This window comes from Thamnophis sirtalis, unplaced genomic scaffold (genome assembly GCF_051295495.1).
Source record: "Thamnophis sirtalis isolate CommonGarterSnake01/CBP01778 unplaced genomic scaffold, rThaSir2_p1.2 scaffold_6, whole genome shotgun sequence".
NCBI lineage: Eukaryota > Metazoa > Chordata > Lepidosauria > Squamata > Natricidae > Thamnophis > Thamnophis sirtalis.
The window spans coordinates 20,595,599-20,618,916 of record NW_028261386.1 but is presented as its reverse complement, the minus strand read 5'-3'; the positions used below and the strand labels follow the sequence as shown (position 1 = coordinate 20,618,916).

The window sequence follows — 23,318 nt, the reverse complement described above, 5'->3', positions numbered from 1 at the left end:
GCGAGAGAGAGATGCCCTAACAGAGCCTCTTATTATTATACAGGCTCTTAAAGGAATAACAAAAATGTTGTTGACTCATTCTCATCATTGTATCATTGTAGCAGCAGGTCAGCTCTTAAATCACTTCTCTCTCTCTCTCTCTCTCTCTCTCTCTCTCTCTCTCTCTCTCTCTCTCTCACACACACACACACACACACACACACACACACACACACACAAACACACACAAACACACACACACACACCATTAGGTGGCAAAATGCCATTGGCAAATCTGAGCAAAGGATTGTTAATATGCTTAATAGTATCAGGTAAAGATCTAAGAGATGAATTACACATAATGCTAAATTTGATGACTTGTGTTAACTCTGTTTTATTGTGGCTTAGGAGTATGTGAATCCAGCCTAACAAGTTACTGTCTGGTTCAAAGATTTCTGTAAACTCAGAAAATGCTTTAATTCAATAATCAGGTTCATTTGCAAGAATTCGTCTACATCTGTTTTCCAGCTCCAGGTGTGATGACTGTTTGTCTTCAATCATGTCTGTTCAGCTGGCCCTACTCTTCCTTTCTGCTCAAATTGTTTATTTCAAAAAGCACATTTGTTTCCATCTCATGCTTCCTAAGTCAATGGATTCCTGCAAAATCACAACTTGACTGTGGCAGAAATGGGCAACCAGTAAACCGTCAATCATCTTCCAGCTCCTAAAGCTACAGCCTGCAATCTGAGGGCTACCCAGCTTCAGCAACAAAACAGTAGCTGACTTCACAGGTTTCGCTACGCCAGAATGTGACTTCTTCCCTGAAATCTACACAGTTTTAATTACTAAACTATAGCTTGTACCATACATTTTTTTCCCAAACTTGTCAAGTTTAAGATGTATGGACTTAAAACTCCCAGAATTCTCCAGCTAGCGGGCTGGGGGATTCTAGAAACTAAGATTCATACACCTTAGAATCAGGGGCGTGCAGTCAGGTGAGGCAGGGGAGGCGGGGCCTCACCAGTGTCATGAGGAAAAGAAAAGAATTTTTAAAATAATTTAAAAGGCTAAGGTAGTTGCTGCCAGACTCCAGAGTCACAGTGACTCTGAATCTGCTTAGTGCTAACTGTAGGGGGAGGCGAGAGAACTATGGGCCTCCTTTGCATAAGGAATTTTCGCCTTTGAACCCTTGCTCAGAGTTAAGCAAGGGTTAAAAGGCGAAAAATTCCTTATGCAAAGGAGGCACGTGATTCTCCCGCCTCCTGATCTGGGAGCAGCAAATCATGCCTTGGCAGCCTTGCCTAAGTAAGTTGCTTTTTTATTTAATTTTTTACATTTTCATCATGGTGGGCGGACAAGAGGAGAGTTGAAATCCACAGCTGGAAAAGGTATGTGGATCGGACGGAGAGAGAGGGGGGATTCAAAATGATAATTTAATTTGTAATTTTTTGTGAGGAACTTGTGTGTGTGTGTGTTTCTTTCGGGAGGGTGAGGCGGCGGAGCGCGGCAGTGGCAGGGAAGTTCTCGCCGCTGTGTCCAACAGGCCAGGCGTCTCGCGTTTATGTCCCCCATAAACGCAAGACGCCTGGCCTGTTGGACACAGCGGTGGCGGGGGAGGAATGGGCTGGGTGGGCTGGCTGGCTGGGGAGGGGGTAATCATGGCCGCTCAGGCCCCAGGGGCAGGGCTTTAAAGTCCCGGCGCCGTGTCCGCTATAGAGCGGGTCCCGGTCCCGCTCTATGGCGGACACGGTGCCGGGGCTTCGGCAGACCTTTCGTGCTTGCCTCACCGGCCATGAAGCTCACCGCACGTCACTGCTTAGAATTGACAAGTTCAAAAAATACTGCTCTTTAAAGCTTTAAACTTTAAAGCAGAGTAGCTGATAAAATTCACCTATTTTCAGGACAGTCACTTTCAATGGGGGAATTTGTTCTTTAAGTTCCAGATGACAGCTGCCTGTAGGGCAGTGTTGAGATTCAAATAATTTAACAACCGGTTCTCTGCCCTAATGATTTCTTTCAACAACCAGTTCACCAAACTGCTCAGAAAGTTAACAACTGGTTCTCCTGAAGTGGTGCGAACCAACTGAATCCCACCACTGCTGTAGGGAAACCTTTAAAGATGCTCCAGCTTGTATAGCTTTCCTTTACCCATCTACAGGGCAAGGCAAAAGGTACATTTGTAAAGTTATGCAAAGGAACTTTCATGAAAGAACCCATTTGTTATTCTGACTGATGAATATGAGAAGCATCACTGGAAGCTTTCAAGAAGAGACTGGACAGCCATCTGTCAAAAATAGTGCAGGCTAGACTCTCCTGCTGGGGCGGGGGGGGTTGGACTAGGTGACCTACAAGGTCCTTCTAACTCTGTTGTTCTGTTATTTCAGAGCAGTAATGAAGGCAAGATGTGGTTGTAAGGGAAGACACAATCTGCATAGACAGCTGTGGTTGCTAGGTGGTTTTCTTTCAGATTTAGGAACAAATGACCATTTGATTTTATTTGGGCAATTTCTCTTAATTTCTAACATTATGGAACAGGGGATTCTCTGACTATATCCATCACCCGCCCATAGTGCATTTATTATTAAATCAACATTTATCTAGTCACCCATCACACATACTGACTCTGGCTGGCATGCACACTGTAGCAACAGCCCAGAGTGGTAAATAGTAGTCTTATTTTAGTTGCTGCCCGTTGGAAAACCAATGTTCCCTAATGTGATGCTATCTGGATGTGTTAGGGCTGCGGGTACCTAAACCAACCTGGTTGCAAATTTGGGGATTTTCTGGAGTGTACCAGGCTGAGGAAGAATGATATGATTGCCAACTCCTTTGTGCTGGTCAGCTAACAAGATACTTTGTTCCAAAGATTTCTGAAGGGCTTTGCAAGCAAAAATGGGCTCACGACATAACACATTGGATCCTGCTTACTTTTGGATTTTAAATTATAAGAATGGTGCCATAAGAGTAATTGTGCTCCACAGACTGTCATTAATTGATCCATGGAATTTTTTTTAAAAAAGAAAATCACCAGAACCAACATTTATTGAATTATCAAATTTAAGTGGGGAGAAGGGAGAAGATCAGTTCTGGTCTAGCAATGGCTGTGTGGGTCTTTCTCCCCATTCTCTTTGTAGTTCATGTGTCTTGTTGGAGACCCTGTGCTCACAGCTACTTAAAAAAGGTCAGGCAAGGAACAGTTAATAGTCCATTTTTCCCTTTCCAGCCTGACAGTCAGTCACTTTAGAGGGGTGTCAAACTCAAGGCCTATGGGCCAGATCCAGCCCGCAGGGTACTTAAATTTGGCCAGTAGGGCTGGCCCGCGTTGCCTCTGGCAGCCAAAATGGGGCACAGGCGGGCTGCATGCAGCCCCCCCCCATGTCCCATTTTCAGCCTTTCCTGTAACTCTTTTCTGGCTAAAATGGGGCATGGGGGGGGGCACACAAAGTGGTGCAGGAGGCCGTCCAGGCTGAAAATAGGACGGGGCATGGCATGGCTGCACATGGCCCCCCCCGCACTGTTTTGCCCAGCAGGGTGCTGCAGGGGGTGTCCGTCCCATCTCTCCCCCTCTTCCACTCGGTTGACCCATGTAGGAGAACTACAATGCTGATCCGGTCCTCGAAGAAATCCAGTTTGGCACCCCCTGCTTTAGACTGACAAATATTCCTCCAGGAAAAGATGCAGACAAGGCACAATGCCAGAATGTGGCTGGAGTTGCTTAGATAGATTCACATTTGGGCCCTGAACTATTCTTTTAAAGCTAACCTCTAAATACTCACTGACAATTATGACCTCAGAAGAAACATCAGCAATTAAAAGAGTTGGGCTGACTTATATTAGGTTGATCTGTGCACTTAATAATACTTCTGCATCCAGAGGCAATGAGTTCCATAGATAGATTATGCTTTAATGTTTTTTATTTATTTATTTGAACAGTAGAGTAGGCTAGGCTAAAACAGTACCTGTGGTTTAGCATGTTGTGAAAATCAGGCTATAATGTTAAGGCATAATAGACTTTATTTGGGAACCTTTTTAAACACGGCCATTACGAGGAGTCAGACAAACCGGAACTGAACCTTAGGCTCAAGATTTAATGCAATGTAAGAATTCAGCCTTTCAATGTCTCTTGTCAGAAAAGCCTGAAAGGAGCAATACAGATCCCTGAAATTAAGAGACTTTCATCTACATGGGCTGTAGCCACAGGGCTCCTTGATGTAAGAAGAGGAAGCCATCAAGTGGGCGGAGCCTTTGCCGTTGGGGAAAGCAGCATCTGACATCAGGGATCCTGCCAAATAACACTGCCCAGTTTTTTCCAATGTGTCACCCCCTCCCCCACCTCTACTACTGAAAGACAAGTTATGGAGAACAGTTGGCGGGCAACTGATCAAGGCAACCGCCTAGAGCTGGGAGAAGTTTCCCTTTTTAGTAAGAATATTTGCATTAAAGAGGAGAGAGTAGCTAGTGGCAGGCTGGTGATTAAATATTCTGTTTATTATCATACTTTTTTTTTTCCTGAGCAGATCTGCACATCCCCGTTCCTTGTCTACAAGTGCTGCATACATAATCATTCTGGGCACTTAACAGAGAACATTTCATCTTCAAAGCGGTTTCTAAAGATTCCCTAATGCATTAAACATGCCCACCACTTCCCTCTCATTTAAAGAGGGAAGGTAGCTCTGCTTCAGATTTTGAGCTACAGGTCTCAGATCAACCTTTGCATGCAGAGAATTGACGGGGGTTTATTTTTTTTCCCCTGTCTCTCTCTCTCTCTCTCTTTTTTTAAAGATCTGGATGAAAAAAGAAGGTATCCCTTTGACTGCATCTTGAGCTTCAAAAGTTCCCAGGGGAATCCCGCAGTCATTGGAAGAATATGTTAATGTTAATATGCAAAAACAAAGACTTGGGATAGAAAACACTGGGTGGAAGGAAGCGTTTCCCTCCATATTTTTTAAAAAGGCTCATGCAAGTGTCATCTATAAGGCTACATCCACACAAAATACTTACCAAGGTAATGAAAAGCAGCTATAATAGTATAGCTTAGCTAGTTTTGACCTTATTTGTTTATTTTTTGTGGCTTAATATAGTCTGTAAATTCAAGCCACTTGATTAATTAAATTTATTAATTTATGTTGAATCACACAAGTCAAGGCAATGACTTAATTCAGAAACAGCTTAAACATTGGCGCTCAGGTTAAGATCACGTTAGAATTACTTCCCCCAATGGGCATGTCCGGGGAAGGGAAAGGGGGGAGCGGGGGAAGGTGATGCCTCACATTAAATCATTGTACCAGTAAAGTAGATGACATATTGCACATTATTTGTCTCGTGGTGCGAATTATATAATTCATCTTATCTGCATATTGCCCCTCCTCCCATTAATTCACCTGAGACCAACTGTTTTCCTTCATTGGGATGGGAGAAGTTTTGAAGGCCCCACAGAGATCTTTCTCACTCTCTGCCTTCTATAATCATGTCCCCAGTCCTTCATTCCCACGGGACTTCTTCTGAGTCATCTAGGTAGGATCAACTAAGGCAGCTTGAATTGCTCAACTGTGGCTCTAGTAGATGGGCATAGTCTTCTCCTAATTAATGGAACAAGCTTTAAAGTGGCTTTGGACTGCCCGCAAATAGTTATTCCCCCTCAGTGTTTTAACAGATCTATTGCAGGCTGCAGTCACCATTAGTCTGATTCAGGTTGACTGAATGTGACTTGTAGGAAGTAAGAGTTATACCAATAACATTAGGGGACTGGAGGCTAAAACATATGAAGAATGGTTGCAGGAACTGGGTATGTCTAGTTTAAGGGAAAGAAGGACTAGGGGAGACATGATAGCAGTGTTCCAATATCTCAGGGGAAGCCACAAAGAAGAGGGAGTCAAACTATTTTTCAAGGCACCTGAGGGTAGAAGCAATGGGTGGAAACTAATCAAGGAGAGAAGCAACTTAGAACTGAGGAGAAATTTCCTGACAGTTAGAACAATTAATCAGTGGAACAGCTTGCCTCCAGAAGTTGTGAATGTCCCAACACTGGAAGTCTTTAAGATGTTGGATAGCCATTTGTCTGAAACGGTATAGGGTTTTCTGCCTAGGCAGGGGGTTGGACTAGAAGACCTCCAAGGTCCCTTCCAACTCTGCTATTGTATTGTATTCTATTGTATAACATATAGCATAATGTGGGATGAGAAACCGAAGGTACCCTGGGTGTGAATTATATTAAATGGAAGAGTGTTATAACTTATTTGGCAGGGGACAATTGCTATTGGAGATTTTATAAGGGTAGGAACAACCGCCTGGCCTAGGGAGAATATTATGACAGTGTAAACTTTTTATCTTTTTATTTTGGTGTCTCTGAATCAGTGTTGGCTCCTAGAGATTGTCTGGACTAGTGCCTGCAATTTTGGCTAGATTTCAGAAGCAGTTTGCCATTGCCTGTTTCCTAGGGAGGAGAGTGAGTGGCAGGACCAAGATCATCCAATTGGCTCCATGCCTACAATGGAACTAGAATTTAGCACTCCTAGTTTTAGGCTAATGTTTTAACCAGTACAAGAAACTGGCTCTCCTTGTAAACTTTTTCAGCTTAGCTTTCCATTTCTTCAGGAGCTTAGGTTAGCGTTTCTCCCCCCCCCCCCAACTTCTGCAAATTTTAAGATGTGTGGACTTCAACTCCCAAAATTCCCCAACCACCTATGCTGACTGGGGAAATCTGGAAGTTGAAGTCCACACATCTTTTTCAGTTGCCTCCTGAAAAAAAACAAACCACCTTTGAGACAACCATGACCTGGATGACTGAGAATCTCACCCATCTTAAAATTCCTGAAGTTGAGAAACACCCTTTAGAGTCCAGTGTTTCCCAACCTTGGCAACTTGAAGATGTCCGGACTTCAACTCCCAGAATTCCCCAGCCAGCATTCGCTGGCTGGGGAATTCTGGGAGTTGAAGTCCGGACATCTTCAAGTTGCCAAGGTTGGGAAACACTGCTTTAGACGAGCACATCTTCTGCAACCTACTACTACAGCAAGAGGAATAACCAAACTCAGCGGTACTATTACAGCCTCGACCAGGGCAAAAAAAAAAAGCGAAAGGAGAGGATTTTTCACCAAGCCGGACTGGGAAAGTTCACCCGGCAACTTTAGCGCCCAAGGCTTGAGCACGACCGCCAGGGAAGCCAGGGCAGGCGGGCCTTCTTTGCGCCAAGAAAACCAGCCCTGCACCTCCTCTCAGGCGCCTCCGCCCGTTCACTCTCCGCAGGTGAAGGTCCCGCCGAGCGAAACCTCTAAGGAAGCTCGCCAGAAGCCGCCCCTCCAGCTCCCGAAAGAATAGCCGGTTTCTTCGGCCCTCGCCAAGAGCTCCGGCGGTATCCTCACCATAGCGAGTCCCCGACCACCGCCTCTAGCCAGTTGGGAGCCGGTGCAGGGCAAGGCGATGCTCCCCGGCGGTGGGCATCTATCGCGCCCTTACGCGCCTCTGACTGGCTGCCCGGCAGCAATTGGGCGATCACAACTCCGCGCTTCGGAGGAGGCGGTGGGGGGTGAGGGGAGCCGTCGGAGCCCCGTCGGAGCCCAGCAAAGCGCGCTGGAGCGCGGCGCCTGGGCTGGAAGCCACGCGGCTGCGAGGGCGGCGCGCTCCAACTTCCCTCGCCCAACCGGCCGGCTCGGCGCCCTTCCCCTCGCTCTGCGCCGCCCTGTGCGGGGTGTGTCCCGCCGGCGCCGGGTCCGCCTCTCGGGGGTTTAGGCGGGCTGCAACAGTGGCGCCCGCGAGCAAAGCGCCGGCCTCGGCAGGAGGAGAGACGCGTGGGGAGCTGCCGCCGCTGGGCTACCGCTCGCGCGCCATGCGGCGCAGGAGGCGCAGCTAGCGGCAGCGATCCGGAGCGAGGAGCGCAGTGAGCATGGCCGCGCCTGTCCTCCGCGCCGGGCTGCTGCTGCTGCTGCTGCGGGCGATCGCGGCGCTGCTCTGCCAGCTGGTGGTGGCCGGCTCGACGCTGGAACTGCTGGGCGGCGGCGGCGTTTACGAGGCGGAGCGTGGCCGGGGCGGGCGGTGCCAGGCCATCGAGATCCCCATGTGCCAGGGCATCGGCTACAACCTGACCCGCATGCCCAACCTGTTGGGCCACGAGCACCAGCGCGAGGCCGCGCTCAAGCTGGAAGAGTTTGCCCCGCTGGTGGCCTACGGCTGCCACGGCCACCTGCGCTTCTTCCTCTGCTCGCTCTATGCGCCCATGTGCACCGACCAGGTCTCCAGCAGCATCCCGGCCTGCCGGCCGATGTGCGAACAGGCACGTCAGCGCTGTGCACCCATCATGGAGCACTTCCACTTTGGTTGGCCTGATGCCCTGGACTGCTCTCGCTTGCCTACCAAGAATGACCCGCATGCCCTGTGCATGGAGGCACCCGAAAACGCCACCACAGCTGAGCCTCACCGAGGTCAGGGCATGCTACCCGTGGCCCCACGCCCTGCCCGACCTTCTGGGGATGGCCCCAGTGAGAGCCGACCGGGCAGCAGTGCTTCCTGTGAGAACTCCGACAAGTTCCAGTACGTGGCCAAGAGCCTGTCATGTGCACCCCGCTGCTCCCCTGGAGTTGATGTCTTCTGGTCACGGCAAGACAAGGACTTTGCTTTCATCTGGATGGCCGTCTGGGCCACGCTCTGCTTCGTCTCCACTGCCTTCACTGTCCTTACCTTCCTCCTGGAGCCCCACCGCTTCCAATACCCTGAGCGGCCCATCATCTTCCTCTCCATGTGCTACAACGTCTATTCGGTGGCCTTCATCATCCGCTCGGTGGCCGGTGCTGAGAACATTGCCTGTGACCGGGAGAACGGGGAGCTGTACATCATCCAAGAGGGGCTGGAGAGCACTGGCTGCACCATTGTGTTCCTCATCCTGTACTACTTTGGCATGGCCAGTTCCCTCTGGTGGGTCATCTTGACTTTGACCTGGTTCCTGGCTGCTGGCAAGAAGTGGGGCCACGAAGCCATCGAGGCCCACAGCAGCTACTTCCACATGGCAGCCTGGGGGATCCCCGCTATGAAGACCATTGTCATCCTCACCATGCGGAAGGTGGCGGGGGATGAGCTCACTGGGCTCTGCTATGTGGGCAGCATGGACGTCAATGCCCTGACAGGGTTCATCCTCATCCCGCTCTCCTGCTACTTGGTCATCGGCACCTCCTTCATCCTGACGGGCTTTGTGGCTCTCTTCCACATCCGCAAAATCATGAAGACCGGCGGCACCAATACTGAGAAACTGGAGAAGCTCATGGTGAAGATCGGGGTCTTCTCCATCCTCTACACTGTCCCGGCCACCTGCGTCATCGTCTGTTACTTCTACGAACGTCTGAATATGGATTACTGGAACCTGCAGGCCTTGGAGCACAGCTGCTTGCCTTTTCCAGGCCACCGAAGCGTGGACTGTTCCTTGGATGCCTCGGTGCCCACAATGGCCGTCTTCATGCTGAAGATTTTCATGTCCTTGGTGGTGGGCATCACCAGTGGCGTTTGGGTGTGGAGCTCCAAGACTCTGCAGACCTGGCAGAGCCTGTGCAACAGGAAACTGGGGGTGAGGACTAGGGGGAAACCATGTAGTGGAGTGACCTGCACCGGAGCGCACTGCCATTACAAAGCTCCGGCTGTTATGCTGCACATGACCAAGACGGACCCTTACCTGGACAACCCGACACACGTCTGAAGTTGGACCAGCCCTAGAGAGGCACCTCTGGACAGCAGAAGCATCAGGGAAAATACCACGGTGTCGTGGGTCTGCCTAATGCCTAAGCAGGTTTCAGCAGACGGCATGGAGCTAAAGTGTGGCTTGGGTGTGGGCTGGAAGAGGAGGGAAGATTGCAAATGGGGCTGGGGAGAGGCATCGGCAGATTTGGAGGGCATCTTCACCGTACTTGCTTGGGACCCCCAAGGAATGCCCAGAAAAAGATTTGTTCTCTCCTCTCTCTCTCAGCCTCTTGCTTTTCCCCCCCTTAGTGTTACGGTTTCGGTGTCTCTGTTTGCCAAAGTCCAGCAACTACTTTAAACGTTTTCTTTTGGGAGAGAGTTTGTCCAAAGTTATTTAATTCTGTAATTTATTTTTGTTTGTTTGTTTGTTTTTTTAAAGTAAATTCACTAGCTGAAAATAATAGAAGAGGAAAGAGACCCAATAAAATCTGGCTGTGTTATTTCAATGGAGGTTGGTGCTGTTTGCAGAAATTCAAGAGGCTTTGGAAACAGCTGTCACAAAAGAAGGGGAGCCAGGGAAGGGGAAAACATTCAGGCACAGCCGCTCTCCGTCTGAAAGTCTACGCAGGAGGGAGGGGGAGGGGAGGGAAGGAGAAAGGGGTGAGCCTCCCCCCTTTTCCGATGTCCTGCAGGATGAGTTGGGGCTACAGAACTGCTTACTAGAGCCAAAACTGGCCTCCTGAAAGTCTCCTGCCCAGGGGTGGCGGGGTGGGGGTGGGAGTTGGTTTCAAGCAGATGAAGCCAAGAGGCAGGAGGGCTCTCAACATATTTTTAGTCCAGCTGGAGAGTGACACAGCAGAGCGGGCCGTGCCAAGGCTATACAAGGCATCGCGCAACCAGCCCCCTCTTCACACCCCCACTCGCTTGCCAATATGCTGACCTTCAGCTCATTCTACGGTTGAAATCCAGGCAGGCAGCTGCTTGGGGGCTTGGGAGCCTCTTGTGCGGTGACAGTCCTCTTTCTGTGGCTAAGGGTTTGACCAATCAAGCTTCTCTTTTGCCTGCTGGAGACTCGGGTACACGAGCCCTGACTTTTTACAGGGTCCGCTGGAAATTATTATTCATGGATTAGGAAGGCAGGGAAAAGCATCGATCCAAAAAGCCGCCGTCTCTCCCAATGCTTCCCACCTGTGCAAAGCTCTGGGTGATCTCACTAAATTTTTCCTCTTTTGGGACGGATTAGGGCAAGAACCCAAAGCTGTAGGGCTAGGCTGGCAGCAGAGTACGTCAGGGTGTTGTAGCTACTAGGGCAAAGCTACTACTCAGAATGGCTCTAGGCCAGGGGTCTCCAACCGTGACAACTTTAAGACTTAGGGACTTCAACTCCCAGAGTTCCTCAGCCAGCTGAGGAACTCTGGGAGTTGAAGTCCCCAAGTCTTAAAGTTGCCACGGTTGGAGACCCCTGCGCTAGGCCAGTGATGGCGAACCTTTTCGGCACCAAGTGCCCAAACCAGAACATGCATGCATCTGCTTGTCTGCACCAGAAACTTGAAGGCTAGTTGGCCGGTGCATACATGCCTGTGGGGGCCGTTTTTGGCCCGAAAAATGGTCTGTTTGGGGGCATTTTTTGGCCCCTTTTCAGGTTGTTTTGGGCCATTTTCTGACCATTTTCCGGGCAATTTTGGCCTGAAAAATGCCTGAAAGCAGCCCCAAAAAGGACCAAAACCAGGCTGGTTTCGGAGCATTTCTTGAGCTATTTTCTGGCCGTTTCCCGGCCATTTGTGGGCCTGAAAACAGTCCCCAAAACGTCTGAAACAAGGCCAAAAATACCAAAAAGAGCCATAAACGTCTCAAAAATAGGTTGGTTTTCAGGCATTTCTTGTGCCATTTTCAGGCCGTTTTCCAATGCTCCGGTGCCCGCAAACACCAGCAGGCAACGGTGTGCGTGCCCACAGGTTCGCCATCAAAGCTCTAGGCCGTCTCTGGGACCGATGGGGTCATGTTTGTGAATCTCCTTTGCTGAGTGGTATGTTTAGAATGACGGGGCTGCTCTTGGAGTTGGCTGAGGGTCCCTGGTGGAAAAAGAAGCAGGGAGCTCAGCTCGCCTGAGCGAACCTGGGTTGTCTGAGGTCGGTCCTTCAGGCACTCCCAGCAGCCGGGCCATCCAGAATTAAATCACACAGCCATGCTGGGGGACGAGGACACCATTCTAGCCCCATTTGACCTCTAATCTAGATCAAAGAGTCAAGAATGAAGCCTGTGGTGGAAGAAGCTGGGTGTGCTTAGCCTTGGGAATCCAAGATAAGCTTGTACTGGTAGTCCTCAACGTACAACAGTTCATTGTAATGAGCTGTGGTGGAGCAGTGGTTAGAATGCAGTACTGCAGGCTACTTCTGCTGGCTGCCAGCAGTTTGGCAGATCGAATCTCACCAGGCTCAAGGTTGCCTCAGCCTTCCATCCTTCCGAGGTGAGTAAAATGAGGGCCCAGATTGTTGGGGGCAATAGGCTGATTCTAAATCAGGCTAAAAATCAATGATTTTTTTTTTAATCGGATTTTTTTATTTAAATCGGATTTTTTTAAAAAAAATATCAAATTAATTTTAATAAAATGCTTTTGGAGTAAAAAAATCTAAAGATAGTTTTCTATTTAAGGTACATTAATACCGTAGTTTATTCAGCATGAAATGGAGCATAGTTATGTGGCATGAGGCCGTATATTCCACAATATTGGGACTGTTGGTAAGTCAACAATGGGTCAGGGGGGGGAGCCGCTGCAGGACAGAGATGATAGTTGCTCTTTAAAAATTATGATCTAAACCGAGTTGATTTAAATCAGGTGTTTTTACTAGTGATTTAAATCATGATATCAATCGAGTTGATTTAAATCAAATCCACCCTGCTCTAAACCACGTAGAGAGGTCTGTAAAGCACTGTGAAGCGGTATATAAGTCTAAATCAAGAGTTCCCAAACTTTGCTATATCCCACTCCTAGAACGCTTCTGATACATTCTCGCACCCCTTACAAAAGTAAATAACATGCATATAATGATGCATATACACTATAATTTTGAAAATTCTAAGCCCAAGTTTTTGCACCCCTTGGAATATCGTCTCGCGCCCCCAGTTGGGAACCTTTGGTCTAAGTGCTATTGCTGTTCATATTTATTCACTGTTCAAAGTTACAAGGGCACCGGCGAAAAAAGAGGACTTAACGACTGTTTTTCACAAAGCCGTTGCAGCATCCAAATGATCACATGATCAAAATTAAGACACTTGGCAACGGATTCATATTTATGACAGATGCGGCGTCCCAGAGTCATGCTTTTTCCCCCTCCCCCTTTTGCAACCTTCCGACAAGCCGAATCAAAGGGGAATCCAGATTAACAACCAACGTGTTACGAACGTAACAACTTGCACTGATTCCCTTAACAACTGCGGCAAGAAAGGTGGCAAATTGGGGCAAAGTTTGCTTAACAAATGTCTTGCTTAGCAACAGAAATTTTGGACTCAAAATGTGGTCCTAAGCCGAGGACTACCTGTACTTTTCCAGCGCCTGAAATGAAGGAAGGAAGGAAGGAAGGAAGGAAGGAAGGAAGGAAGGAGGTGGGTCATGAAAGAATAGTTCCCAGGTCCAGGAAGGTCATTTTTGATTGACTATTATTTTTAAGCAACCTGTTTGTGGAACAGTAGTAGATTCCCCTTCGCTGGGTTTATTTAAGCCCATCGGTCAAAATGCTTCCATTTGGATCCCTGCGTTGAGCAAGGTGTTGATTTTGAGAGGGTCCCTGCTTCTCCGAGTTGACAGAGCCCCTCTCCAGAGAGAGGCGTTTTTCCCTCGCTGCTTGCCAGGAAAGAACACCCCACCGCAGGCCACAGCAGCCGGTACCACTTCCATGCACACACACACACACACACACACCCAGGACCAGTAAATAGCACAGACATGGACAACCCACACCCTTCCCCAGAGAGCAGTTGGACACTTGCCCAGATGGAGCCAGTTGCCGAAGAGGGGCAGGGGGGGGGGCACCGTTTGCCAGCCATGCGGGACAAAGCAGACTGGAAGCAGGCCTCTGGCGGGCAGCTGCTGATTTTGGCATGCCTGCCTCCCCCCTCCGGGCCTGCCAGGAGCCAGCCTTCCTGGGATGAATAATCCTTTCCAGCCTCCCCCACCCCCTTCCAGGTGATTTGAACACACTGACATCCAAAGACCCAATGGCCTGAGGAGGGTTGCGGGGGGGGGGGGGGGAGGGGGAAGGGAAGGTAGGGGAAGCAACGTTTGGCATCTGGCAACGTGCATCCTTCAACCACCAGCTCCGCAGGGCTTTTGATGCTCCCCTCCACCCCCACCCCACTCTGTGGGGAAGAGACTTGCAGCGGGTGGGTGAAAGAGAGACAGGCGATGAAATAATGTCAGGCTCTGGTTCCACGACCTTTTGTCAAAATGTTTTTATTTATTCATTCATATCAGCCACCCTTTATATCAGTGTTTCTCAACCTTGGCGACTTTAAGTCCTGCGGACTTCAACTCCCAGAATTCCCCAGCCAGCATAGCTGGCTGGGGGATTCTGGGAGTTGAAGTCCGCAGGACTTAAAGTCGCCAAGGTTGAGAAACACTGCTTTATATGGTCCTTTGGAGAGGATCTTAGTCTTCAACTAGATGAGAGAGAAGAGACTTATTCAGGGGCACAGAAAGGCAGATTCCGGTCCATAGATGCAGAAGTCTAATAAAAGCCTAAAATTTCCAAAATGAATCCATCATTCCAGAGCCTCCAGCACAAACAAGGATGGCACGGCTGCGTTCACACAAAATAGAGTGAGTGGAGCTTCCAGAGGCTGCACTTGCACAACGTGTTCACTTTACTTAAAGCTCTTTGTGGTTTAGCCCTTTGCCCGAAAGGATGGAGGGTAGTCTATATCACAGAAATGCTTATTTACATCATACTTTATAGAATCAGGGGTGAGCAACAGGGCACTAATGAGTTCCAGTGTAAGTTCAGACACTTCCGTTGGCATCTGCCAGCTCCCTACACCAAGGAGAGAACACATACACATCAAGGAGAGAAGCAAAAACATTGGGAGAAAATTCCCAATGGTGAGAACAATAAACCAATGGAACGGCTTGCCTTCAAAAGTTGTGGGTGCTCCAGGCTTTCAAAAAGAAACTAAACAACCATTTGTCTGAAATGGTATGAGCTGAGGAGGGGGTGGACTAGAAGACCTCCAATGTCCCTTCGAACTCTGTTATTATATGTTCTATGCGTGTGAGTGCAATATGTTATCCAGCGTGGCGTATTCATTCTCTCTTCCTTGGCTTTGCCTAAGAAATGTGTACATTGCAATAGCAAAGATGCAAACATGGGCAGGGTCATCCCCAGGGACTCTGGGCTGGGGTTTATTTATTTAACTGCGATTACATACAATTCCGGTCACTGCCAATGCTGAGTTTCCCATCGGAGTGATTTCAATCCTTGTTCTTTCTCAGGATGGCAGAGAAGGATGTGCGCTGGGTTCTGAGTTCACAAGAGCTATTTGACTACTCGGGACTTTCAGACATTACGGTGACCTGAGGATACATGCAGATCTTTCACCAGTATAACGATGGGGGAATCCTTCCTGTGGGGGTCCAAAAAAGATTCCACCTCTGTGTCAAAGAACCTGCTTCCAACAGATAAGAGCTGAGATGGTGCAGTGGTTAAATGCAGCACTGCAGGCTACTTCAGCTGACTGCAGTTCTGCAGTTCGGCTGTTCGGCTGTTCAAATCTCACCGGCTCAGGGTTGACTCAGCCTTCCATCCTTCCGAGGTGGGTAAAATGAGCACCCGGATTGTTGTTGGGGGCAATATGCTGACTCTGTAAACCGCTTAGAGAGGGCTGAAAGCCCTATGAAGCGGTATATAAGTCTAGGTATTTAGGTATTTAGGTATTTATTAATACTTATAGGCCGCCCTTTTCCCTGAGGGGACTCAGGGCGGCTTACATAAGATGGGGGGGGGGGTATACAGACAATAGACACAAACAATACATAGAAGTAAAATAGTAGGCAACATTCATTCATCATTCGGGTGGGAACAGTTATCTTTGTCCCCAGGCCTGACGGGCTAGCCAGGTCTTAAGGGCTGTGCGGAAGGTCTGGACAGTGGTGAGGGTACGAATCTCCACGGGGAGATCGTTCCAAAGGGTCGGAGCTACTACTGAAAAGGCTCTCCTCCGTGTAGTTGCCAGTCGGCACTGACTGGCAGATGGAACTCGGAGGAGGCCTAATCTGTGTGAGTCTAACTCACACAGTCTAACTAGCAGTCTAACTGCTATTGCTATTGCTATTGCTAAATGCAGGCCTAAGTCACCAAACACATGATGTCATAAACTGATTGGTTTAATTTTGGATTAAGCTGGTTTGCAAATCCATCCATTGTGGTTTGCAGATCATGGCTTAGGCTGTTGTGTGACTCTTACACGTTGTATTGACTCGGGGTGTTTAATGGATGTGTGTCGTATGAACCTAGCACATGGGCTTATTCAGTAAACCATGGTTAAACAAACCATGGTCTAGCTGTAGCACAATAAGTGAACTCAGTCCCAGTTTTCCTGGGCTTTCATGGCGGCAAAGCTTAGATGAGAAGCTTGGCAAGCTAATTTAATTTCCCCCCTTCCCTTAAAAAATCGGAGTTCTGCTCCTCTGATTGCCCACCCAGTCACTTGCAACTTGAGAATAACAAACCAGACTGTCCTTGATGACAATGAAGATGACTGTGACAAAACCCCACTTTGGTGTGTGATGTGAGCTTAGCTCCCCAAGGGCTGCCTCCCAGATCTGGACTGTTCCCCCCCCCAATCTGCCAAAAAGTGGTCATCCGGATTTTTGCCACCCTACATTAGGGTGTTATCTTTGCCCCCTTGCTTTCTTGCTGGGGGCTATAATAATGCAGATATCACGAGGCTCAAAGATGTTCCTAACCTAGCGAACTTGGGCTGGGTTCTTTTGTCCTCCACTCTCCTTGGCAACCGCCAACAGGTGTGTGGGTGGAAGGAGAGGTTTTCATGCAACGGGGGGAGCAGCAGGTCACAAAAGATGCAGTCAGCGTGTTTGTGAGACCTGAAGCTGGCAGAGGGGACCTTCTGAAAAAATCTGGGAGAATTGCCTTTCAAAAGTCTCAGCAATGCCTGCAGCCCTCTGGTTTTGCCCTTGGGGTGAGGGCCACTAAGGTTATGGATGGGCTTCCCTGCCTTTTGTCCCTTTCAGTGAGTCATCAGATGGGGACTCCCACAGTTTTTAAACCTTGGCAACATATCTGGGAAATTCTGGGAATAGAAGTCCACGCATCCTAACATTGCCAAGGTTGAGTAGCACTAATCTAGTCCTCAAGTGGGTGAAAATGAAGCACAATACGATTGTTATTATTCCCAGGTCTCTTTATAGGGGTCATCAGGAGCTCAGATGTGGGCTTTCAAGAGACTCCTCTAAGTGAGATGCTGAGAAACATCCCCACTAAAATGTTGAATGTTTGTTTGAATGTTTATTTTATTTATATGCTGCCCTTTTCCCCCCGAAGGGGACTCAGGGCGGCTCACAACTCAAACCAGGGAAGGGGGATACAAACAAAAAATTAAAACGACACAAAACAATACATAATTTAAAACACACAACAGTCATACCATTCGAGACGGGGGCAACAATTCTTTAGCCCCAGGCCTGTCGGAACAGCCAGGTTTTAAGGGCTTTGCGGAAGGCCTGGAGGGTGGTGAGGGTTCGAATCTCCACGGGGAGTTCGTTCCAGAGGGTCGGAGCAGCCACAGAGAAGGCTCTCCTCCGGGTAGTTGCCAGTTGACACTGGCCGGCGGATGGAATTCGGAGGAGGCCTAATCTGTGGGATCTAATCAGTCTAGTGGAGGTAATTGGCAGCAGGCGGTCTCTCAAGTACCCAGGTCCAATACCATGAAGGGCTAGGATTAGAGCCGAGGTGGCGCAGTGGTTAGAGTGCAGTACTGCAGCCACTTCAGCTGACGGCTAAGCTGCAGTTCGGCGGTTCAAATCTCACCGGCTCAAGGTTGACTCAGCCTTCCATCCTCCCGAGGTGGGTAAAATGAGGACCCAGACTGTGGGGGCAATATGCTGACTCTGTAAACCGCTTAGAGAGGGTTGAAAGCCCTATGAAGCGGTATATAAATCTAACTGCTATTGCTATTGCTATTACTTGGATTAGAGTTAGAAAGCCCCCTTCCCTCACCACAGCCACCCGAGGCAGCTCCTAAGACAGTGATGCCCAAAGCGGAACACATGTGCACGTATGCATGCCGGAGCATCAGAAACCTGAAAACCAGCTGGGTGGTGCACATGCCAGCCAGCTGGTCTTTGAGTTTCCAGCATGCGCATGTGCGCCCCCCCCCCCAGCTGGCTTTTACGTGCACCAGAGCACCAGAAACCTGAAGACCAGCTGGCCAGCTCACACATGCCTGTTTTTGGCCATTTTTTGCTGTTTTGGGGGGGCGTTTTCAAGCTGTTTTTGATCATTTTTCAGGGCATTTTTTAGGGCATTTTCTGGCGCTCCGGTGCTTGCACAGACCAGCGCTCCGGAAACCAAAAAGAGGAGCTGGTGATGCCGTGCATGCCCACGGAAAAGGCTCTGTGTGGCACCTCTGGCATGCGTGCCACAGGCTTGCCATCACGGTCCTAATAGTTCTTTGTCAGGGAAATGCCTCCGCACAACCTACGAATCCCAGGCTTTCATCCCCATTGCGGTTTCCAAATTCTCCAGTGACCGCGACTTACAGAACTCCCAAAAGATGGGAGATCAAGATTGCCTAATCTGCAATGTTTCTTGGTCAAGACTGGCTGGGGAATTCTGGGAGTTGAGGTCTGCATATCTTAAAAGTGGTCATGACTGAGAAACACTGACCTATGAGCCACGGTGGCGCAGTGGTTAGAGTGCAGTACTGCAGGCTAATTCTGCTGACTGCTGATTGCCAGCAGTTCGAATTTCACCGGCTCAAGGTTGACTCAGCCTTCCATCCTTCCGATGTGGGTAAAATGAGGACCCAGATTGTTGGGGCAATATGCTGACTCTTTAAACCGTTTAGAGAGGGCTGTAAAACACTGTAAACCGGTCTATAAGTCTAAATGTATTGCTAAGTGCTATTGCCAAAGAGATGGGAGCCTGGATTCTCAAATACTTGTTCTTCTAAACCTTAACGCTGAGCTTAAATTCCAATGGATGCTGAATCCAGCATCTTCCGCTTAATCCTCTGTGCTCAAACCACCCTTTTTACTTGACGATCTAAGTCCACCTTGTACTTTTGCACCCCTTGCTCTAACCACTGGTCTTGCCAGCTACTTTCATCTGTCACTCTGTTTTTTTTTAATGTTTTTATGGTGTTTTCAGGAAAGGAGAAGGTGGGTTTGCTGTAACATCTGCCTCTTGCTCTCTCCCCTTGGGGAACTGACATGCTCAAACCTGCTCTGGCAGAAACACTTCTTCCTTTACAAGTAATCCAGCCCACCAGTGTTGCTCTCGCACTGAGGGAGGGCCTCACTTTGAAGGTGTGGCAAAGGAGAGGTGACAACTACTCACTGACTAAGTTTGGACAAGTTGTAAAACCTGGGCAGTGAATTAACCATGTTCTGGATTCACACAATACACTGAATTGTACTCTAATCAAGAGTTTATAAACAGGCTGGGTTTATATACCACAATAATGTTGAGACTCTAGAACAATGTTTCTCAACCTTGTCAACTTGAAGATGTCTGGACTTCAACTCCCAGAATTCCCTAGCCAGCATTTGCTGGCTGGGGAATTCTGGGAGTTGAAGTCCAGACATCTTCAAGTTGACATGGTTGAGAAACGCTGCTTTAAAAAGAGGGCAGAGAAGAGGAACAAAGATGATGAGGGGACTGGAGGCTAAAACGTATAAAGAACGGTTGCAGGAACTGGGTATGTCTAGTTTAATGAAAAGAAGGACTAGGGGAGACCTGATAGCAGTATTCCAATATCTAAGCTGTCATAAGGAATGGGGTGTGTATGTCATCCTAAGCATCTGAAGGCAGAAGAAGGAAACTAATCGAGGAGAGAAACAACCTAGAATTAAGAAGAAATTTCCTGATAGTGGGAGCAATTACAGTGGAACAGCTTCCCTCCAGAGATTGTGGGTGCTCCAGCGCAGGAAGTTTTAAAGAAGAGATTGGACAACCATGCATTTGAAATGGTATAAAGTTTCCTGCTTGAGTAAGGGGTTGGAGTAGAAGACCTCTAAGATCCCTCCCAACTTTATTATTATGTTATTCCAGTGTTTCTCAACCTTGGCAACTTGAAGATGTCTGGACTTCAACTCCCAGAATGTTTCTCCATTTCTTATCCAGGGAAATATAATATTCTGCCTTTTCAATATTTCCTAGGATATTCCATTCTTCTAGGAGAGGGGGTTGCTAACTTCCTACAACACAAAGCGCACACTCAGCGAACCAGTTGTTAAACCAGTAGGATCCCACCCTTGGCACCATCCACATCTTGCTTGCAGCCCTGACTTATATTTTGTTCAGCAAGAGAGTTCTTATATCACACTGCAAGAGAGTTCTTATATCACACTGCATTAAGTTGGGCTTCCTTTTGTATCAAGGAAAATCCATTCTCTGCAGCGGAGAAATTATGCCCAAAGGTCTTTAGCTCAAGACAACTTTCCTTGGTTTAATAAAGTCCCGTGTCCCCACCACCACCACCCCGAGGCACAAAGCAGGCGGCTCAGCCTACTCCCGTCTATCTGAGAGATCATCCTGAGCCCAGTTTGAAACTTCTGTCAGTCAAGCTCTAAAAGGAACCAATTTTTAAAATTTTATTTATTTGCTGTTAAAGGTCAGATTTTTTTTTTTTAGGCTGCACTTTAAACTGATGCCAAATTCAGCACTTGTGTAGGTTTCGGTCGGTGTGTTTGGCACTGCTGCTGGTTATAATTAACTCCTTAGTGGTTTGGATCTCACACATCTAAGGAAAGGAAACAACATCAAATGCAAAGGAATATGGGACAGCTGTTGGCATGGTATAGTCAAAAGAGCCCAGCCATCAGGTGTAATCAAAGCTCTGGTGCTAACAAAGCTTGTGTGGGTGTGTGTTTTTTTAAATATTTATATATTTATTGTTTTTCTTAAGAAAACAAAACAAAACAACACATACAAGACAAAAGCAAGGAAAAAAACAACTTCCCTTCATTTCATCAAGCATGTTGTTTGGTTACAAGTTTTTGTGCAACAATTCTTAAAATTAAGAATAACATCACTGGTTTTCCATTAAACATAACTAAATATTTATCTGTCGTTGAGCATTATGTGTTCAAATTACCATTACTATTCTTTCATTTGTAACAATCCTTATTTCCTTGATTTCATAATTATCTATCAAATAACAATAAGTCTTTAAAGTATTATAATATTGCCTATCTCTAAGGAAAAAAAGCGGAGATTAGAACAAAGAATTCCCATTAATTTATAATATACATTCATAGTTTCAATTGACCATAATGTCACCAATCATCCAGAGTTCTATGTGGGTGTGTTTTTAATGTGTGTTGCAACACACATTAAAAATGGGCTGAACTTCAATGGCACAGTTGTAGCCATCATTGTAACTTTTTGGATCATGCCCTGTAGATACCCCTGGTAAGAAATATCTGGTTCAACTACAGATTAAAAAGGACCTTAGAATTATAGCTGATCTCAGATGGGCATCTGTGGTGGGATTCAGCCAGTTCGCACCACTTCGGGAAAACCGGTTATTTAACCTTCTGAGCAGTTTGGTGAACTGGTTGTTGGAAGAAATCATTAGAGCAGAGAACTGGTTGTTAAATTATTTGAATCTCACCACTGGCCAGCAGCGTGAATGTATTCTGAAAAAAGACTCCATGGTTTGGGTCAAGGGTATCTGAAGGATTACCTCTCCCCAGTTACATCTATCTGGCCCACCAGAGTGAGAAGGCAGGTTATGTTGTGGGTCCTGGCTATTAGGAAGTACATCTAATGGGTACATTAGTACATCTAATGGAACCAAGGAAAATGGTCTTTGGTGGCCCCTTCTCTGGGGAACATCATTTCCCAGGAGGTAAGATTGGCTCCCACCTTGATACTTTCCCAGAACTATTCCCCAGTTTATCAAAGCCTGAATTGGTCCAGAAGCAATACAGGCCTTTCCTGGTGAGTAACACAAAGCAACCACAGAGCTCAATCGGAAAATGGGATGGCATCAACACCGGCTTTCTCTTAACTATGTTCTGTGCCACCCTTCAAGCCAAAGACAATTTCACAGAGCCATGGAAAGCCATCAAACACAATCAAAAGGACCCAAGAATGAAGAGCCCTCCCTGATTTCTCTCTCCCCCCTACCGACCCCAAATGTGCATATATATAAAGGTCCCTGGAAATGCTACTACAAGTTGGGGAATTACACAATGAGGCAGCGGCTATCCTGCCAGTAGTGGGTTTCTATTATTTTTTTACTACCGGTTCGCTTGTGTGCACACACATGGGATGCTTCTGCGCATGTGCAGCAGCATCCAGGCAGGTGGTCTGGAGCCTCCCACCGCTGCCACTTCCGGTTTGCCCGATCTGGGCTGAACCGGTAGAAACCCACCTCTGATCCCGCTTCAATCCAAAGAAGGCTTGAAGGCCTGTTGTTATAACTGCTTTCTTATGAAACTGCTTTCCGTTGAGGGGTGGGCTTCCAAAATTTTAGCAAGGGATTCTCTACCCAGTTGCTGGGTGGGCGTGGCCATGGTGGGCGTGGTCTAGTCCGCCTTCTGCCCCACAGGGGGTGTGTGTGTTTATTTTTGCCCTCCCTGGGCTCCGGAGGCTTTCCTCAAGCCTCCAGGAGGGGAAAAACGGCCTCCCCAGGCTCCAGAGGCCTTCTGGAGGCCAGAAATGGGCCCGTTTCAACCCTTCCCGAACTTCCAGTAGGCCTGTTTTTCACCCATCTTGAGCTTCCACGCGCGCCCTGCACTTCCCTGCATCCAAAACGGGCCACTTGGGGACTCCTGGGAGGGGAGGGGTGGGCAGGGCCAGCCAGGAGTGGGATTTGGGGGTTCTCCAAACCGTGACCCGTCAAAACCGCGGAGGACAAAATCGCGCTCGACGAAAGCGCGCATTTGACGTCATCACAGCACGACGAAAAAAATTAAAAATTGAAATAAAATTAAAATTAAAGCAAGCCGATTCACATAAAGGTAAGGGTTAGGGTTAGGGTTAGGGTTAGGTTAAGGGTTAGAGTTAGGTTTAGAGTGTTAGGGTTACGTTTAGCGTTAGGTTAAGGGTTAGCGTTAGGTTTAGCGTTAGGTTAAGGGTTACGTTTAGGGTTAGATTTAGGGTTAGGTTAAGGGTTAGGTTTGGGGGAGTTAGGGTAAGGTTTTCGCTTTATTTTTACATTTTTCGATCACAGCGCGATGTTTTCGTCGCGCTGTGATGACGTCAAATGCGCGCTTTCGTCGAGCGCGATTTTGTCCTCCGTGGTTTTGTGGTGGAACCCTCCGAACTGCACAGAATCTTAGCTAGAGGTTCTCCCGAACCCCTGCGAATGCCCAGCAGCCATCTTTTCCCTAAGAATGTCTGCCTCCTGTCCCAGGGGCTGAGGGGGAAGCTTCAGCTGCCCACCCTCACCCCCTTCTTTTCATTTCAGGTAGCAGCTACTGTAGTAGCCAGGCCAAA

At 48.0% G+C, this 23,318-nt stretch overlaps 1 protein-coding gene across 1 annotated transcript; it reads left to right on the top strand.

The window, feature by feature from the left end:
* Positions 1 to 7,782: 7,782 nt before the first annotated feature.
* On the top strand, positions 7,783 to 10,145 carry FZD9 (frizzled class receptor 9). The gene has a single exon (XM_014057913.2). The coding sequence runs from the start codon at positions 7,862 to 7,864 to the stop codon at positions 9,656 to 9,658; it is 1,797 nt and encodes a 598-aa protein (XP_013913388.1). The 5' UTR covers positions 7,783 to 7,861; the 3' UTR covers positions 9,659 to 10,145.
* The last annotated feature ends 13,173 nt before the right edge of the window (positions 10,146 to 23,318 follow it).